This window comes from Engystomops pustulosus, chromosome 2 (assembly GCF_040894005.1).
Source record: "Engystomops pustulosus chromosome 2, aEngPut4.maternal, whole genome shotgun sequence".
Taxonomy (NCBI): domain Eukaryota; kingdom Metazoa; phylum Chordata; class Amphibia; order Anura; family Leptodactylidae; genus Engystomops; species Engystomops pustulosus.
Genome location: NC_092412.1, coordinates 166211329 through 166230711, shown reverse-complemented (window position 1 = coordinate 166230711; position 19383 = coordinate 166211329). Strand labels below are relative to the sequence as shown.

Sequence of the window (19383 nt, the reverse complement as noted above, 5' to 3'; positions counted from 1 at the left end):
CCCTGGCAGTACTGCCTCCTCTCAGGGCGCAGTGCCCGATACAGTAGGCGGCCTCAGTTTACCAGCTAAGAGGTCCCTACTTGGATCGCCTGCCACCGCTGGGCCCAGTGACTTTCCACAATTCTCACTCCACACACCTGCAGGTATGGGCTCAAAGGCCTCTCCCCAGAATAAGCCAGGAGCACCTTCTCCAGAACAGGAGACCCACGCCCTAATAGAAATGGCCACAAGCAAAAACCCCTATCCGGAAGCTGATCTCCCCCTACCTGAGGACGCAGCAATTATGTTTTGCCCTCCTGCCCTCGAAAAGAGACTTGGATGATCTTGCTTCTGATCTCAAGGGAGCATGGCAACAGGAGCTTCAGCAGGTCCAAGTTGAAGTACACACTCTCCAGGACAGAATGGATGAGATGGAATCATTCCGCTCTGAAGTTTCCTCATCACTGCAAGACTTGCAGGCCAGAATTCTCACTCCTCTCACCAGCGTCAAATTACAGCTCGCCTAGACAACTTGGAAAAAAGAAGTTGCAGAAATAACATATGAGTTAGAGGGCTGCCAGTAGCGACGCATCAGAATTTGATCGAGTGCATGAAGCTCTCCGTGCGAAGAGTGCAGACCCATCAAGGCCGAGAGATGTTATTTACCATGTCCATCACTACACCCTGAAAGATCAAATTATGCAGAAAGCAAAAGCAAAGGGAGAGTTGGACTTTGGTGGAACACTTTATCCTGACCTTTCCCATCACACACTTAACCAGCGAGTAATGCTACGACCGCTCCTCATGATCCTACAAAACAGAAACATCCAATACCGCTGGGGCCATACGTTAGCTTTGCACGCCAGGATGGGCAATCAACAAGAATCTCTACATCACCCAGAGGATCTAACCGACTTTCTATTAGCTCTTGACCTTCCACCAATGTCCCTACCATATTGGGAGGCCCCCCGTCCTGGAGTCGTCCCTACAACCTCGTCAATCTTCCTCCTGGGATACTCCACCTGGTAATCAGCCGAAATCTCCACGCCCACGGCACCAGAGACAGAGAAGGAGCTCAGCAGACCGCTCTCAAGATGACTGATTTCTCCAGATGGCTCTGACCTCCCCCCTCTTGCATCTGAGTGGTAACATAATGTGTCTGCTTAATGACATATGTTTTCTGTATTGCATGTCACAACTGAGAATGCCATGGGGGGAGCCACATGGTTCCAGCAAAGTGCAAACATTCTGCGAATGTTTCGCGGAGTGGGTGCAAGCACTAGGGTTGACATATGTGCACCCCCCCCCCTCACCACATCCTTCTCTGGCCGATCCCCCGTTCTTGCGATTTCTAATGTACAGAGATGCAAAGCTTTTGTTGTTCGAAGATAACTTAACAGAGGTAACCAAGAAATGAAGGGCCTTCAGCTCTAATTGCTCCATGTTGGTGGAGAAAAGAGGGCGGTTTCAATTAGTGTTTTCAGCGAACCTTGCGAGTATTCTATGAAGATGGGTCAATGGGGGTTTATGCTTCCGCAGAAGAAGTGGAAAAATACCTGAGGAAGAACAAGATCATTCACCCAACATGGAACACCAAATACGACAAGAAGCGTAGTTCACTAGTTTATACTAATGCACTACAATAACCATGTTTTGCAGTGCATTAGAAGTGTCAGCCTATGCATCTGCATAGGTTGACAGGTAGCTACTCGGTCCCTCAGGCATGTGCTGATGACAGAACCGGGAACTTTCATTAGACGATATAAAGACGACACTCTGCGGGAACTAACAGGTTAACAGCTGTTCCGATCCGGACTGTCATAAGCGCACTGCTCTTTCCTGCAAGTGGAGCATGTGCAGACCTTGTAAAATTGTAAAAATATATAGAAAACCTATATAAATGAGGCATCTATAGAAGATATGTTATTTTTATGATCTACTAAAATGAAGTATTTGTAAAGTACATCTCATATCGCAGAAAATAAGCCCTTATTTGTCCAAATTGCCAAAAAAATAAAGATTGTATAGCCATTAAAAAGTGACATTGGTAATCTGCTCTGAATGGTGCAGCTTCCCTTTAATGCCATGGTGTGTGCCTATACAGCAGTTTACCACCACATATGACATATTGTTATACTCGGGAGACATAGGATATCAAACTTTGCGTAGCGTTTTGGTATTTTATCCACTGAGAATGTGTACATTATTTTAAAAAACACATTCATTTAGCCTAAAAAATTGAAATTTCACAGCAATTTTGTTTTGGCCCCGGTAAAACAATTAAAGGGTTAACAAAGTTCAAAAAAGTTAGTTTACATGCGTTGAAGGGTGCAGTTGGAATAATGAGGTAATTTATGGGGGTTTACTATTATCTAGGCCTCTCAAAGTGACTTGAAACTTGAGCAGGTCCTTCAATAGTGTGATTTTGCACTTTAATGAAAATTTAAAAAAATCGCACCTAAAGTTCAAAGCCCCATTACCTCTTACAAAAATGAGAGGATGCGTAAAAAACCATGTCAACATAAAGCAGACATTTGGTTAATATTAGTTAAAGTTTTTTTTTTTTTTGCTGTTATTAAAAAAGTAGAACATTTAGAATTTTGAAAATCGAGAATTTTTCTAAATTTACACCAAAACATACCAGCAAAATTTTTCAACTAACATGAAGTACAAAGTGTCCGGAGAAAAAATATATGTTGAAGCTTTCCAAAGTTATTACCACTTAGTGACACAGGGCAGGCTTAAAAAAATGGGCCATGTCAGAAAGGTGAAAAGTGGCTTCGGTGGTAAGGAGTTAAAAGGCTCTGAGAGGACGTCAAGATATAGATCTTACTACAACTATTATTCCATCATGTCTTGTCCAGTGTTTCCAGCTTAGTAGCTAACATTTCTGAAATGTCTGTTTTATGATGACATTTTTTATGCATCCTATCATTGTTCTAGGATGTTGTTAGGCTTAGAAATTTAGGTGCGATTTTTCTTCATTTTCATGAAAATCAGCAAGATTCACATTGTGAGGGACAACTCGGTTTTCAAGTGAATTTGAGAGGCCTAAATAATAACCCTATAAATTACCCCACTATAGAAAATACACCCCTTAACATACATATGTAAAACAACTGTTACAAAATCTGTTAAAGGGGTTTTTCCACAAATTCAAGTTAGGCCCTATTGTGTGGATAGGGTCTAACTTGCTGATTGGTGGGATTCTTCGTGAAGAGACCCCACAGATCACAAAAACAATGGGTCCCATGGGGTCCTATGTACCTCAGTCGGACCCCTCCTCGCTCCATGAGTATAATGGAATAGATGGCCGCGCATGACCATTCTGCTCCATTCATTTGTATGGAGCTGACGGAGATCGCTGCACTCAGCATTTTCCATCGGCTTAATTGAGTTGTATGGCACAGAACAGTTATGCGCGGCCGTCTGCTCCGTTACTCTCATGGAGCAACGAGGGGTTTGTATGAGGTACATGGGACCAAATGGGACCCCTTGTTTACCAGCCATTCCTTCATCCCTGCCGTGGCACCATCTTGTACGGCGAAGGAAGCCCCTACCAGCAAAGACCTCCACCAAGTGGCTCCCAGCTTCTCAAGCCCCTGCCCTGGCAGTACTGCCTCCTCTCAGGGCGCAGTGCCCGATACAGTAGGCGGCCTCAGTTTACCAGCTAAGAGGTCCCTACTTGGATCGCCTGCCACCGCTGGGCCCAGTGACTTTCCACAATTCTCACTCCACACACCTGCAGGTATGGGCTCAAAGGCCTCTCCCCAGAATAAGCCAGGAGCACCTTCTCCAGAACAGGAGACCCACGCCCTAATAGAAATGGCCACAAGCAAAAACCCCTATCCGGAAGCTGATCTCCCCCTACCTGAGGACGCAGCAATTATGTTTTGCCCTCCTGCCCTCGAAAAGAGACTTGGATGATCTTGCTTCTGATCTCAAGGGAGCATGGCAACAGGAGCTTCAGCAGGTCCAAGTTGAAGTACACACTCTCCAGGACAGAATGGATGAGATGGAATCATTCCGCTCTGAAGTTTCCTCATCACTGCAAGACTTGCAGGCCAGAATTCTCACTCCTCTCACCAGCGTCAAATTACAGCTCGCCTAGACAACTTGGAAAAAAGAAGTTGCAGAAATAACATATGAGTTAGAGGGCTGCCAGTAGCGACGCATCAGAATTTGATCGAGTGCATGAAGCTCTCCGTGCGAAGAGTGCAGACCCATCAAGGCCGAGAGATGTTATTTACCATGTCCATCACTACACCCTGAAAGATCAAATTATGCAGAAAGCAAAAGCAAAGGGAGAGTTGGACTTTGGTGGAACACTTTATCCTGACCTTTCCCATCACACACTTAACCAGCGAGTAATGCTACGACCGCTCCTCATGATCCTACAAAACAGAAACATCCAATACCGCTGGGGCCATACGTTAGCTTTGCACGCCAGGATGGGCAATCAACAAGAATCTCTACATCACCCAGAGGATCTAACCGACTTTCTATTAGCTCTTGACCTTCCACCAATGTCCCTACCATATTGGGAGGCCCCCCGTCCTGGAGTCGTCCCTACAACCTCGTCAATCTTCCTCCTGGGATACTCCACCTGGTAATCAGCCGAAATCTCCACGCCCACGGCACCAGAGACAGAGAAGGAGCTCAGCAGACCGCTCTCAAGATGACTGATTTCTCCAGATGGCTCTGACCTCCCCCCTCTTGCATCTGAGTGGTAACATAATGTGTCTGCTTAATGACATATGTTTTCTGTATTGCATGTCACAACTGAGAATGCCATGGGGGGAGCCACATGGTTCCAGCAAAGTGCAAACATTCTGCGAATGTTTCGCGGAGTGGGTGCAAGCACTAGGGTTGACATATGTGCACCCCCCCCCCCTCACCACATCCTTCTCTGGCCGATCCCCCGTTCTTGCGATTTCATACCCCTCACGCTTAACTACACCTGTACCTTTTGTATTCTTCCTTAAGTTTATATTGTTTAGTTCACCCCATAGGTTTGACTGAGGTACAACAATACCCCGGTCTTTCAGAGCCTTACTGCATGCTCTCCTCTTTAGCACCTACCCGGCCCGATTTGATAGGTCCGGTTTCCTGTTGTCCCCATTGTTCTCCCCTCCACTCCTTACACACTTCTCCCCCGCACCTAATCTCCCCCCCCCCCCTGTGCAAGGAAGTCCATACTGAGGCGCCACCTCCGACATACTAATGTTGCAGTATTTCTACATAGCGTCCTTCAATGCAAAGGGGATGAATATCCCTGAAAAGCGGTCACAAGTCCTATACTCTTTACACAAACAACAGTCTCACATACTCTGTGTCCAAGATACACACTTTAAAACAGACCATGTGACTTCCAGTTCCGGCGCAGTGATGTGAGGCAGCAGCTAACAGCTCCTGCGCACTGGCCATCAGACAACCCGCAAACCAAACCCGGGGGAAATATCAGCAGGCGCACAGTCATCGGGACGATACCCAGCGAGGTGTGAGCAGGAGAGGAAAGGCGTGCTGCGCAAAGAAGTGCAGAGAGAGTGTCGGCATGAAGGGCAAGCAACACCAAGATGGGGTAGGCAGACACCCGTACCACGGACATAGCAAGTACCTGAAGGGGAGCAGAGGCCTGACAGCAGAACGGAGGAGGAGAGTGCCGATCCGTAGCTCTGGCATAGGCCTGAGGTAGAACACACGTGACCAGTCGCTCAGGGCGCCAGCACGTGGGAACACAGGAGACACGTGGCGATCTCAGCACCTTCTGAAGTAGCAGCAGAGGACTTGCTGAAAGTCCTCGGATAAGTAGTGAATGCCGAGCTCTATCTGTTGCACAAGACCATATTATAAGAAGGGATATACTGCTTTAATACAAAACAAGATATTAGCTGCCGCTGGCACCCATCTGCTGATTCTATCAACTGGTGTGTAACCTCTACATCTATATAACTAGCTGCCCCCTTGCCCAAAACTGAGGCCTACAAAGTTTAATAACAAGTGCCTTCCAGCGCAGAGGGCGTACAACAGGCACGGAGTGCATGGAGAGGCATTTACTTTGAGCACGCAAAAGCCAAGAGGAAGCAACTAAATTCCCATAAAAGGTGTAGCAACACTGCAGCCGGAAGAGCCTAACATGTCCTTGCAGAAAGCAACACAGGATACTTCACAAACCCAAAGTCCTTCCCTGGCGGAACTACCAGTGCCGGACATAGAAGGGATGCAACCATTAGTGGATGCGCCGCAATTGGACTATAGTGTGCTGGCGGCAGAAGTGGTAGCGAAGCTAGCCCCAGACATCCAGAAGGCGCTGAAGACATCGATGCAAGTAGCATTGCAATCCATAAGACGAGACAAAACCAACATTGTTAAAGCATTTCTTCAGAGAGTGCGCCCTCTAATGTACAGAGATGCAAAGCTTTTGTTGTTCGAAGATAACTTAACAGAGGTAACCAAGAAATGAAGGGCCTTCAGCTCTAATTGCTCCATGTTGGTGGAGAAAAGAGGGCGGTTTCAATTAGTGTTTTCAGCGAACCTTGCGAGTATTCTATGAAGATGGGTCAATGGGGGTTTATGCTTCCGCAGAAGAAGTGGAAAAATACCTGAGGAAGAACAAGATCATTCACCCAACATGGAACACCAAATACGACAAGAAGCGAGCGGCATCTCCACAACAGCGTTGATTGCCAAGACGCCGTTTCCGTAGCCTGGACTCTAGAGCATCATCCCCGGAATGCAGACACCCCTTTCCCTAAGCTGAGGAGATTGAGATGCAGCAGTCCAAAGATGTTACAGAGGGATGAGGTGCTGAGAGCCCAACACAGCAATGTAATAATAAGGAGACTTTCTATTATAATGGTTATGCTGTTCAAGAAATGTACGTTATTCTTCTTTTCCCCCCACTCTCCATGATCCTTGCCAAAATAGAGAGCGAGTCAAGATGGAGATCTGAACCGAACACTAGTCCTGAAAAAAAAGAGGAAGCTACTTCACAACTGCTTTAAGTTAGTAGGGAAATTATGAAAATAATCACATGGAATGTGAAAGGATTACGGTCCACACAAAAATGATAAAAAGTACCACGTCATTTAGGTAGAATGCGCCCTGACGTGGTGCTTTTGCAGGAAACTCATTTAGAGGAATGCGATTATTTCCACCTCCAGAAATACTGGGTAGGACAGGTGTTCAGGTCACCCTCCCAACAGGGGAAAGCAGGGGTGCTGATCCTACTCCACAAAAACTTTATAGGTAAACTGTTACAACATGATGTTACAACATCACGTTACAACATGATAAGGAGGAAAGATGGATCTCAGTCCAGGTTGAGTTACAGAACAAAACTTAGTCAATTTATAGTGTATATGGACCAAATGACAGAAATAGATCGTTCTTTACACAACTCACAACAGTACTCTTAAGAGATCAACGTGCCCTAAAGATAGTGGGAGTAGATTTAAACACAGTAAAGATGCGAATTGAGGACCGTAAGCAGCATGATAGCCTCCAAACTACCGCCGCATATCCTAATCGAGCGACACAGAAAATATTACCCGACCTGGTAACTCAAATAGACTAAAAGACGCATGGCGATTACTCCACCCAGACGAGAGGGACCTGCACCCACATCTGAGCTGGTCGCATATAGACTACCTACTCTTATCTGATGGGGTATGTCAAAGACTATTCTCTTCTGAAATAGGGGAATTAGTTATATCGAACCACGCTCCAGTTCAGCTTGGCTTACATGACATTCAGCCAAAGGGTACCGATATATTGTGGCGCTTCCCAACTTTCCTGTCAAAGGATAATGCCTTTGCAGAAATCCTAGAGGGGTGGTGGACGGAACATGACTATGAAAACAGTGTGCACAATACTGGACCTCAGCTAAAACAGTGCTTAGGGGCAGACTTATGGCCTATGTAGCCAACATAAAAAAAAAGAAGACTGAGCAACACTACTTGAAAGCCAGTGAAGCGTTGAGAATGGCATATACCATTCATCTATAGGACCAAACCCCAGACACAAAGACTGCATGGGATCAGGAAAGGTCAAACTATGATCTCTGGCTAGATAAGAGGGAAGAGATGTATCGCCAGGCTTTTGAATCTGAGTTGTTTCGTCATGACAATATATCGGGTCACTTGCAGGCGAAACTGGCGAAAGGCAGATTGAAACCTACGCATGTCCAGGCTTTACAGACCAATATGGGGAACATAGCCTCCACTCTGAAAGAGGTTAATAAGATCTTTCAGGATTATTATGAGACCCTTTACAAGGATGAGGTACAAGGGATAGAGGGGGCCCCCATTTCCTATCACAAGTCACACTTCCCAAACTCACACAGTCACAGTTAGTTAGTCACAGTTCAATAGAGAAATAATCGCATCCAATCTAACATACCTAGGGATTCAGGTGGGCCGATCACAAGATTCCATATGTTCATTAAACTATCCCCCTCTTATAATCAAAATGATCAGAGAGCTAGAACGTGGGAAACAACTCCCTCTGACAATGATGGGGAGATGTGATCTAATAAAGATGATCACTTTCTCCAGAATGTTATACCAGTTACAAACCATACCTTTCATAGTTTCATAGTTTATACGGTTGAAAAAAGACACTTGTCCATCAAGTTCAACCAAGGAAGGGTAGGGATTGGATGAGGAAGGGATTTAGGGAAAGGGAAGGGATTTAGGGAAAATACCTGTGTTGTTAAAACATACAGATGGGAACAGACTGATGAAAGCCTTTCAGAAATACATTTGAAGAGGGAACAGACCTCAGATAGCGGCAAAGAAATTGATGCTGAAAAAAACAGAAGTGGGAGTCAATCTGCCAAACCTGAGGGGCTATAACCTGGCAAGCTTATTTAGGCACGTAATCGATTGGATCCACGAAACATCCAAATATTAAAACACAACGTTAGAAAGGACACTGGCAGCACCACATGATATAGTGACACTAATGCATCTTAGCTACTCCAAATGGGCCAATCGCGAAGCAATCTATTGATTGTTGTGCGATTCGGGGCCATTTGGAGTAGCTAAGATGCATTAGTGTCACTATATCATGTGTATCATCACTATTGTCCTGCATGACACGCTGATAGCCTGGAAGGAGGTGAGAAAATTATATAATTTGCCATACCATGTTTATAAGCACATGCCGCTTTGGAAACACAGGGACTTCACACCGAGTAAAGAAAGTGCACTCTTTAACCCCTGGAAAGCAAATGGGATAAAGAAGGTGGACGACCTGCTACATGAAACCGAGCCCTGATGGTGTACAGAGTAAGAACTCCAGGTTGTGTGACGTTTACCTACATGCAGATGCTAAATTTTATGCGTTCAAAATACAGGATATAACGGGAGAGGCCCCGGAAACGTCATTTCAATCCTTACTAGGCTTGGCGCAGAGCACCCGAAACATATCAATACTTTATTATGACATAAAAGTTTGCATTCTAGAAAGAAGGAGTACAAGCTAAAGTGGGTAGATGCTGGGCCCACAAGTTCCCATAGTGGGATGCACAAACAAGGATAGAGAAAGGATGATTAAAAAAATGCATACTGAGTGAGCAATTGAGGGAGACATACTTAAGGATAATACAACCTCCCAAGAATGCCGGCAAAACCGAAATGTTCGATTCCAAGCACGGACTATGGTCCTGCACTTACATTTGCACTTATATTCAAGACTTCTGGAACCAAAATAGAGATCATATATAAGATAGGTGGAAAATTAGCTTACCCTTAGACCCACTGTTCCTCGTTTTTCATGATATAGAAGGGGACGGTAGCCAAGAAGAGGGACTAAGCATCAGCACGGATATACACACGTTCCTATTATCAGCAAAGCTGGTACTTATAAGTCACTGAATAAAACAGACTACACCATCTGTAGCAGAAGTTGTAGCTCAAATGAGATAATTAGTGCAGATGTATAGATTGGAAACAATGAGGCATAAGGAAGGGTCAAGTGGGTCAAGGGAAGAGTAAAACATGCACTATTCTGCAATATCTTGTTTTTTTATATTCCTATTAGACATACACTGTTCATGATTGAATGTATAACTGTAAAATAATACTGTTGATGATACATTGCCTTTCCAGCTCTGCCTGTGGTAAACAAGCATATTATATATGATTTTAAATGTATGTTGAAAAATCTAATAAAATGTGTTAAAAAACCCCCCAAAAAACAGACCATGTACCGCCAAAACATAAACCAGTACTTTCCCACAGACGTACATAGCACAAATCCTTATGGTAAATCTAAAGGAGTATCAATATATATGCACAAATCTGCACCTTACAAAATACTTGAGACTCTTATCAATCCAGAAGCTAGGTTCCTATTTCTTAGGTGTGAAATTCAAGGTGCCATCTACACAATAGCAAAAGTGTAACTAAAATCCCACTTAATTGGGAGGCTCTAAAAAAACTTACTCAGAGGGTCCTGATCAAACATGGCACCATGATTGAAAGGGAAGCTGGTGTCAAATTGACTGCTCTCTTCCTGATTCTAAGCTCACTGAAGTTGCAACACAAACGCTCACTACAACTTGCAACTCAGGGCACTTTAGGCATGAGATAAACTCCATCTTAGAAGCTAAGAAACAGAGGATTTGTCAACTATGCTCATGCTCTTTCTATGAATATAGCAACAAACAAGGTAGCCTCCTAGCTAGAGCTAAAGCGCCCTCTTACACATCAGCTATCAAAAACTCCATAGGAGAACAGGTCCATAAAACAGAAGACATTGCCAAAGCGTTTACCACCTACCTACCACCTTTATATAATCTACCCCACCCTCCGACTTATTCCTAGCTCCCGTCCCCACACAATGACTAAACGAATACATCAAGGCGACCGCTCTCCCATCCCTATCCTCTTCAGCTAGTGCTTTCCTGGAAGCCCCGTTCACTTCAGAGGAGTTATCACATGTCATTAAACACTTCCCCCACCCCCAGGCAAAAGTCCTGGACCAGACGGATACACTGCCCCGTTCTACAAAACACTACACAACTCTATTTCACCCTGTCTCCTTACGGTATATAATTCCATACCCGTCTTGTTTCCTCCCCCTCTCCTTCAAGTGCATATTACGGTTATACCCAAAGAAGGGAAGGACCTCCAACTATGTCCCAGCTACCCTCTGATATCCCTTATTAATGTGGACGCAAAGATCTATGCCAAACTCATTGGCATGGCACTCAACCGTCTGGCGCCACTTATGGGACCCTTAGTCCACCTGGACCAAGTGGGGTTTATCCCCTCCAGGGAGGTTAGGGACAATACATTGAAGACCTTCTCCCTTGAGAGCTATGCTAAAAGAGCCAATATCCCCACACTGTTACTGTCCCTTGATGAGGAGGCGGCTTTTGACCGGGTGGACTGGGGGTTCCTCGAGGCGCAGTTAGGTCTGGGCTCCCTAATGCTTGCACAAATTAAAGCCTTATAAGATCACCTGCAGGCCCAGGTCAGAGTTAACGGTATATTGTCCCCCCTGTTCACTATCAATAATGGCAAAAGACAGGGGTGCCCCCCTCTCTCTGCTCCTCTACGCATTGGTGATTGAACACCTTCTAAATGCGATCAGAGCCAATCCAGCTGTAGAGGGAATCCGGATAGGTGATAAACATCACAAATGTTCAGACCTGGCCTCCTCTAATCCCCATATTATGTCTTCACTTTTGACTTTTAGACATTTTAGCAACCATAAAGTCAATGGGGCTCATTTACTAAAGGTCCGAACGCTGCACTTTCGTCGGGTTTCCCGAATCAGTTTAGCGCCGAATTGCCCTGGGATTTTGGCGCACGCGATCGGATTGTGGCGCAGGCTTTCACCTGACAGAAATCGGGGGGCTTGGCGGCCGGACAACCTGACGGATTGGGAAAAACCGCGCAACTTAAAAAACGATTTGTGTCGCAAGATCACACACTTACATGCACCAGGAAGAAGGGGGTGAACTCCCGCGGACCTCAGCGCAGCAGCGACACCTGCTGGATATCGAGTGCACGACCTTAGTGAATCCCGCCAGACCCGAATCCTCGTCGGACAACGCGCCACGGGATCGGTAGAAGTAAATGTGCCCCAATATGTCAAAGTCGGTAGTCGGTTCTTGCACACTCTACAGGTCCTCCTCGCCCCCTAGAATAGCAAAGAACACGTTGATTCATAGGATCAGGGTAGTCTGGGCTTCCCCGATTGTAAGGGCTACTACTACGCCTTGGCTCGCATACTTAACCTGTACCACAACAAGTCAGTCTAGCTATGGATAGGTCTGGAAGCAGCTCAAACACCCACCCCACTTTAATCCCTCCCCTGAAGGAGTACCTACATCACCCACTAACACCACCTCACAAAACTTCCATACGTTACTGAGCAGATCCTGAGAACCCTGCAGAAAACACCCAAAGCCTATCGACTCTTCAACAGCAACTGTCCCCTCACACCAATTACTGATAACCCAGATTTCCCCCCGGGAGAATAAACTGCTTTTCTTGCCCCTCTCAGATCTGACAAAACACGTTTATTCAAAACTGTATTGCAGGACAGAGGAATCTCCAAAAAAACCAACAAATAACAACACGCTCCCAATGGGAATTCGTACAAATGCAACACTTCTACCGGTCCAATAAATCGAAAGTGCAGGTCCACAGAGATACCAATCTCTTCGAACAGATGTGCATTGCCCCAAAGCCTACACCAAAGCCAATCTCTGCAATTTACGCCTTATATCTAGACATAAATGGGCAGATCCCAAGCCACCATAAGTAGAAGCCAGGCAACGAGAGCTACACACAACCTATAACCCAAAGGAATGGGATAAATCTTTAGCACTATGCCACAAACTCTCCATCTCTAACAAAGCCCAGGAAACTAATTATAAGATAATTTCGAGATGGTACTCAGGTCCGGCTAGACCATCACTCCTACCCAGCATGGTGCTGGAGATGTAGGCAGGCACCTGGCATGATGACACACATCTGGTGGGAATGCTCGATACTTCAGCCCTTCTGGCAAATGGTTATCAGGCTGATCCACAAAATAACGGGTATAGTACTACAAAATGACTCAGCTCAATTGCTCCTCTTCATGATACCTACTGTGTCTCGATCTACCAGACACCCCCTCCTGGGCTTCTTCCTCATAGCAGCTCGGGCTTTGGTCCCCAGACTACGAGAATTCCTTCTGCTACGTATCTTCTACAAGAAATGTTGTTACTCCAGAGGATGGAGGCACTCACGGCTGACTCACACTCCACAGTAGAGAAATATCTCCAGACTGGGGGGAACATGGCTAGACTTCCACCGCTCCCCCGACTTCTCCACTTTCCAGTGTGCATGAGATTCACTTTCCTCAGGGTCAGCCAGTGGACATACTGCACCTGACTGTCTTGCACCTCCCCTCCATGGCTTCATGTATTGTTTCTACCGAGCAGTTGGCAACACTACACAACCTGGTCAATACATACACTGCTCACTCCCTGGTAGCAACTGTATTTCCCTGTTATATGGTCTCTCCTCACATAAGAGGTGATGGGATGCTCTTCTATTTTGTTGTACTTTGACTAATGGATATTTAAGCTCAACGTGCATCCTTTTTGACTCCTTGTCAGGTAAAAGCCAAGTAATGATAAAAACAATATGGAGGTGGAATTTAGAAACTTTTGTATGCTTTTTTGAAAATACATTTAGGTCAAAAATTACACTTTCACAATGAATTTAATGATGAATTGCTGTGCAAAGTTTGATACCCAATTTCTCCCGAGTGTACCGATAGCCCACATGTGGTGGTGAGCTGGTGTATCGGCACATGGCCGGGCATGGAACGAAAGCAGCACCATTCAGAGCAGATTTGTATTGTCACATTGTACAGGCTATAAAATTTTATTTTTTTGTCATGAAAACGAGGGCTTATTATTTGTGGGATGAGTTACACTGTAAAGTTAATTTATTTTGGAGTGTCTATAGCTTATTTATGAGATTTTATGAACTACTTATGTGGACACAAAAAAAAAATCATACATTTTTGTTTTTATAGCCCCTTTTTCTGGCCGCTTACTGTAACAACATAAAAATAATATAGTATGTTTATCCTCTGGTTCACTATGATTACAGGAATACCTCATTTCTATTGTTTTTCTTATCTTTGCTCAATTTTAAAAGCAATGCAATGTTTCAGAGGCCAAAATTTTTTGTTAACAGCTGGTTTAGAGCTTATTTTTGTGAAAAGGGTCGTTCTTTTCAGTGGCACCCTTTTGGAACACTGAATTTTTTTTTGTGAGAGTATTTGATGAAAAGTTATATATTGCAGGAAGTTCTTTGAGTTTTTTTCCCCCCATGTTAACCATATTCAATATATTCATACCACATTCAATATTGCTTTAGATTTATTGTACAGTAATCCAGCAGAATGTACCAGTACCATAAGTAAAACGTAACTTTTAATAATTACCGTTAAAATAAGTTCACAGTGAACCACAATAGTATGCGCATCAACCATCTAATCAGCAAAAACACATCAGAAAGGGAGCTCGTTCAGACCTCCAATAAGTCTCGTCTGACACAGTCCCCAGTAATACCTCACCATGCCTTAGTGCATTCCTGTATAGCATATGACACGATGCATCATCTCAAAACCACGGACCAACATTAATCCGGACAGTAAGGAACAATAGGGTGGATCTCACCAGTCTTCGATGCTCCGTCTCCTGGTCGAGCGGTACTGGTCTGGAGGAACAGGACCTATTAAGCCCTACAATCACTTTGTATCCTGACCCCGCAATATTGCTCCCGCCCTGACAAGGATGGTCCCAGTTCTGTCCCTTTCAGACCCTGTTAGTCCCTAATACGTAATCTCTACGCGTTTCGTACGTCGTGTGAGGCACTCATCAGGGGAATGAAGTAATGTAGTGGGCTATGCAGTCTTGATGCTAAGTATGGCTGCGAAAGCTCCACATCAAAGGGTTAAAATGAATCAAAAACGAGCAGTGGCCCGTATAATACAAGTTATACTAGTATGGTGGCTAGATGTAGTGGCATGGGCGCCACAATCTGGTGCTCTCACACTTTTAAAGTTGATGCTGCCCTCCCCCATGCGCAGTCAGAAAGCTGATAGGCTGAGGACTTACCTCCGTCAATGAGTGGGAGGGGCTATGATGCCACATAGTGGGAGGAGCTATGACATAACTTCCCTTCATCACAGAATGGGGAAGCTATGACGTCACAGAGAGGGAGGAGCTATATCCGGGGATTCCCCTGACACACCTCCTCCCTCCTCCTCCACCCTCACAGTATTTCATCATAGAGGAGTCGCTTCCGAGCAAGCTCAATATGCGCCACACCCCCTCACTACTCCTCCACTCAGACATTGTTTTGTCATTGAGTGGGTGGAGTCAAGTATGGGCGGATTCGGCATGAGAAGGCAAAAAAGCCCTTGGCGTAACCACACCGGATACGCCCACACTCCGCCCTCACCTCCACTCCAATGGGATGCTTTAGGATGCAGGTAGAGGCGGACGGAAGTGTTGTTTAAAGTCACCATGGATACACTTCAATCATCCTGTATGCTAGCGTTATTGTTGCATACTAACTAAATAAAGGCGTATTATGCTGTACATAATCATCGCTTGATATGTAGGTATCCAAGTGCGCAGATTTGCGCGATCTAGTTGGTTTATAGCTGGCAAGGTAATTTAGACATTTAAATGAAAAGAACAGACAGAATGAGACTTTCCCAAAGAGGGTACATGCAGAAGAAAACCCCCACTCAAAATTGCTCTAGAATTATATGAAGCAACCAAAATTTAGCATCTCGTTTAGACCTTACGGGGCCACTGTGTCCAGCAGAAATATCCACTTTGTTTCTTGCTGTAGGACTAACTTGTCCCAATTTCCCCTTTCCGGTCTATTGATTACTTGGATGCCATGGAAACAGATCTTACTGGCATCACCATTATGGACTAAGTTCACATGGCGGGAAAGCGGCGTGTCCCTACCATGAGCTATATCGCCTAGGTGTGCTCCAATTCTTCTCCTAAACTCACAGATTGTTTTGCCCACGTACTCCATTTTACATTCACAGACTACTCTATAGATCACTCCTACAGATTTACAGTTAATGTACTGTTTAATCATGTAGGAGTTACCAGTGACTGATGATGTGAAGGACTTGCATCTCTTCATATTGGGACAGGCTACACACCCACTGCACCCAAAATTGCCTGTGGTCCTGAAGGTGAACGTCCTTTTCTATAGGTTACTGTTGGATGCGAGCTGATGGCATCTTTCAGATCTGGGTCCATCATCAATATGTCCCAATGCTTATGCAAAATCTTTTTTCCAGCCTCAGCCCCATTGTTAAACGTGGTGATTAACTTAATGTTTTTTTCCTCTTTCTTTATCACCTGTTTTTTTGTTGATAAGAGGTGACTTCGGTCATTCTTAAGGGCATCCTGGAAAGCTTTTCTAAGAATTTCGTCTGGATAGCCTCTTTCCAGGAATCTATGACGTAGATCCCTGGCTTGCTTGAGGAATAGTTCTGTGGTGGAACAATTCCTCCTGAGGCGTAGGTATTGCCCCTTGGGGATGCCACACCTCAGGGGTAATGGGTGGCTACTCTCCCACCTTAAAAGGTAGTTGGAAGAGGTTGTTTTACGATAAACCTCAGTGAGTATGGTGCCCTCACTATTCTTAGAAACCAAAACATCCAAGAATGGGAGGCATTTTTCGGAACTTTCGTGGGTAAAACTCAGCCCTATGGTGCTGTAAGCTGCCGTACAAATGTAGAAAAAGTGGCTTGTGAGCCCTGCCAGATTACTAGGACATCATCTATGTACCTATACAAGGCATTGGATGGAAGTGACATCATAGCTCCTCCCACTCCGTGAAATCCTAGCTCCTCCCACTCATTGACGGAGGGAAGTCCTCAGCCTATCAGTTTTCTGACTGCGCATGGGGGAGGGCAGCATCAACTTTAAAAGTGTGAGAGCACCAGATTGTGGTGCCCATGCCACTACATCTAGCCACCATACTAGTATAACTTGTATTATACGGGCCACTGCTCGTTTTTGATTCATTTTAACCCTTTGATGTGGAGCTTTTGCAGCCATACTTAGCATCAAGACTGCATAGCCCACTACATTACTTCATTCCCCTAATGAGTGCGTCACACGATGTACGAAACGCGTAGGGATTACATATTAGGGACTAACAGGGTCTGAAAGGGACAGTACTGGGACCGTCCTTGTCAGGGCGGGAGCTATATTGCGGGGTCAGGATACAAAGCGATTGTAGGGCTTAATAGGTCCTGTTCCTCCGGACCAGTACCGCTCGACCAGGAGACGGAGCATCGAAGACTGGTGAGATCCACCCTATTATTCCTTACTGTCCAGATTAATGTTGGTCCGTGGTTTTGAGATGATGCACCGTGTCATATGCTATACAGGAATGCACTAAGGCATGGTGAGGTATTACTGGGGACTGTGTCAGACAAGACTTATTGGAGGTCTGAACGAGCTCCCTTTCTCATGTGTTTTTGCTGACTAGATGGTTGATGCGCATCCTATTGTGGTTCACTGTGAACTTATTTTATCAGTAATTAAAAGTTACATTTTACTTATGGTACTGGTACATTCTGCTGGATTTCTTATCGATTTATGGATGTATTTTTCTTGACTTGAAAAGTGAGTTGGCCAACTAGGCAACCTTTTTCTGTCTTGTTCGGATTTAGATTTATTGTACAGATTAATACAAATGCTGTGATAACAATTATGTATGTTTCTTGTGTTTTATTTGTTTTTTTTTAGTGTATATTGTAAGTAATGCTCAGTTAGTTGGGCTTGACCAAGCATTAGTTGGGCTTGAACAAGTGTTCCTCCAACCTTACACTGCAAGTTCCGACCTCGGGGCTGCAGTAGTAAGGATCCAGGAGGGGTACACTTTTACACTGCGGTCTTGCTTGACCTCTGCGTGTAAGGGGTTAAACACCCGGAATCAGAGTTTTTCCAATACCAGGTGTTAGTGTTGGGTCTGGGCTGTGATGACACAGCCCGATACTTCCACTTACAGAAGATTATCTCCTGCAATCTTCTTTTGATGCACCAATATAGAAAGGCAGCAAGTCAGAAGTAGTACCCTTAATGGTCGCTGTTAAAACTCGTTACATCGGTCATTACAGGGTTAATGAAGGGGAAGAGTCAGGTATGTTAAACAATTCTTTGATCTGTGACAGAGTGTGTGTTTGCTTCATACAATGCAACTTATTTTTTGCTTTTCTTTCAGGCAGTGGATTCCTAGTGATAAGATCCTACTTTTGGGAGTTGATGATACAGTCGACAAGCTAAAAATGTTGGAAGGACGAAAAACTAGCATCCGCAAGTCTGTGCAGGTGGCTTTTGATCGTGCCATGTCCCACCTGAGTCGTGTCAGTGGCTACCACCCATTTTTAGCATCAAACTACCTATACTAATTCTACTGATTTTGTAATAAAAAGTATTGTATACATTTGGAAATGGAAGGCCTGTTGTATAAAAACCAGTAATAGGAAGTGGTTTTCAGTGGTTGCCAGTCAGATCCCAGCTTTCATTTTAGTGCTTCTGTTTAAAAGAATGATTGAAAGGATCTTGGACATCTGCTACACTTTTTATTAGTTCCAGTTTCTATACACAAGACCTAGAGTAAATTCTGGTGAGTCTTGGGAAAATAAAAATACTATGTGTAAATTCATCCATTTAGTTGTTTAGTAAAGAAATCTGTCATACAGCGATCATTTGTGCCAAATTAATACAGCATGTTCTGTTAAACTCTATTCCCGTGTCTAAAACAAAATTATATAGTACAGGTTTGCTTATATTAAATTTATTTTTAATGTGGTGTGTTGTCAGATTTTACCAAAGCACACAGTGACTTTACAAGCTTGTAAAATAATATAAGACCCTCTTAATATTTTAAAACAAGTATGATTTTTAAAAATTGAATTAAAAAGGTAAATTGTAATTGTTTATTTCACAGAGCTGTATAATACATACATTGCTGGCTTTAATAAATATCATGGATATGTTTATCCAGAATGAAGTTTGGAAAATATGACTTGCTTTATTAAATAAGATTAATATATGTGCTTATCATAGTTGACATCGGCCTTTTCTTCATAATAATAATTTTTTGTATAGCGCAAACAGATTACGCAGCGCTGCACAAAGCTTGTCAAATCGGTCCCTGTCCCCATGGGGCTCACAATCTAAACAACCTACCAGGATGTTTTGGAGTGTGGGAGGAAACCGAAGTACCTGGAGGGAACCAACGCAACCACAGAGAGAACATACAAACTCTTTGCAGATGTTGACCTGGGTGGGATTACAATTAAGAGGAAGCTCTCCATATGTAAATATTTTTT

General features: G+C 44.3%; 1 protein-coding gene across 5 annotated transcripts in view; it reads left to right on the top strand.

Moving 5' to 3' along the window:
• Nucleotides 1-19061, top strand: part of BRPF3 (bromodomain and PHD finger containing 3) — a 288586-nt gene extending 269525 nt beyond the window's left edge. For all 5 annotated transcript variants that reach the window (XM_072137236.1, XM_072137237.1, XM_072137235.1 and 2 more), the window contains one exon: nucleotides 18270-19061. In XM_072137236.1, the coding sequence (XP_071993337.1) occupies nucleotides 18270-18456 (187 nt within the window). In that variant the 3' untranslated portion in view covers nucleotides 18457-19061. The remainder of the gene's footprint in view (nucleotides 1-18269) is intronic.
• The last annotated feature ends 322 nt before the right edge of the window (nucleotides 19062-19383 follow it).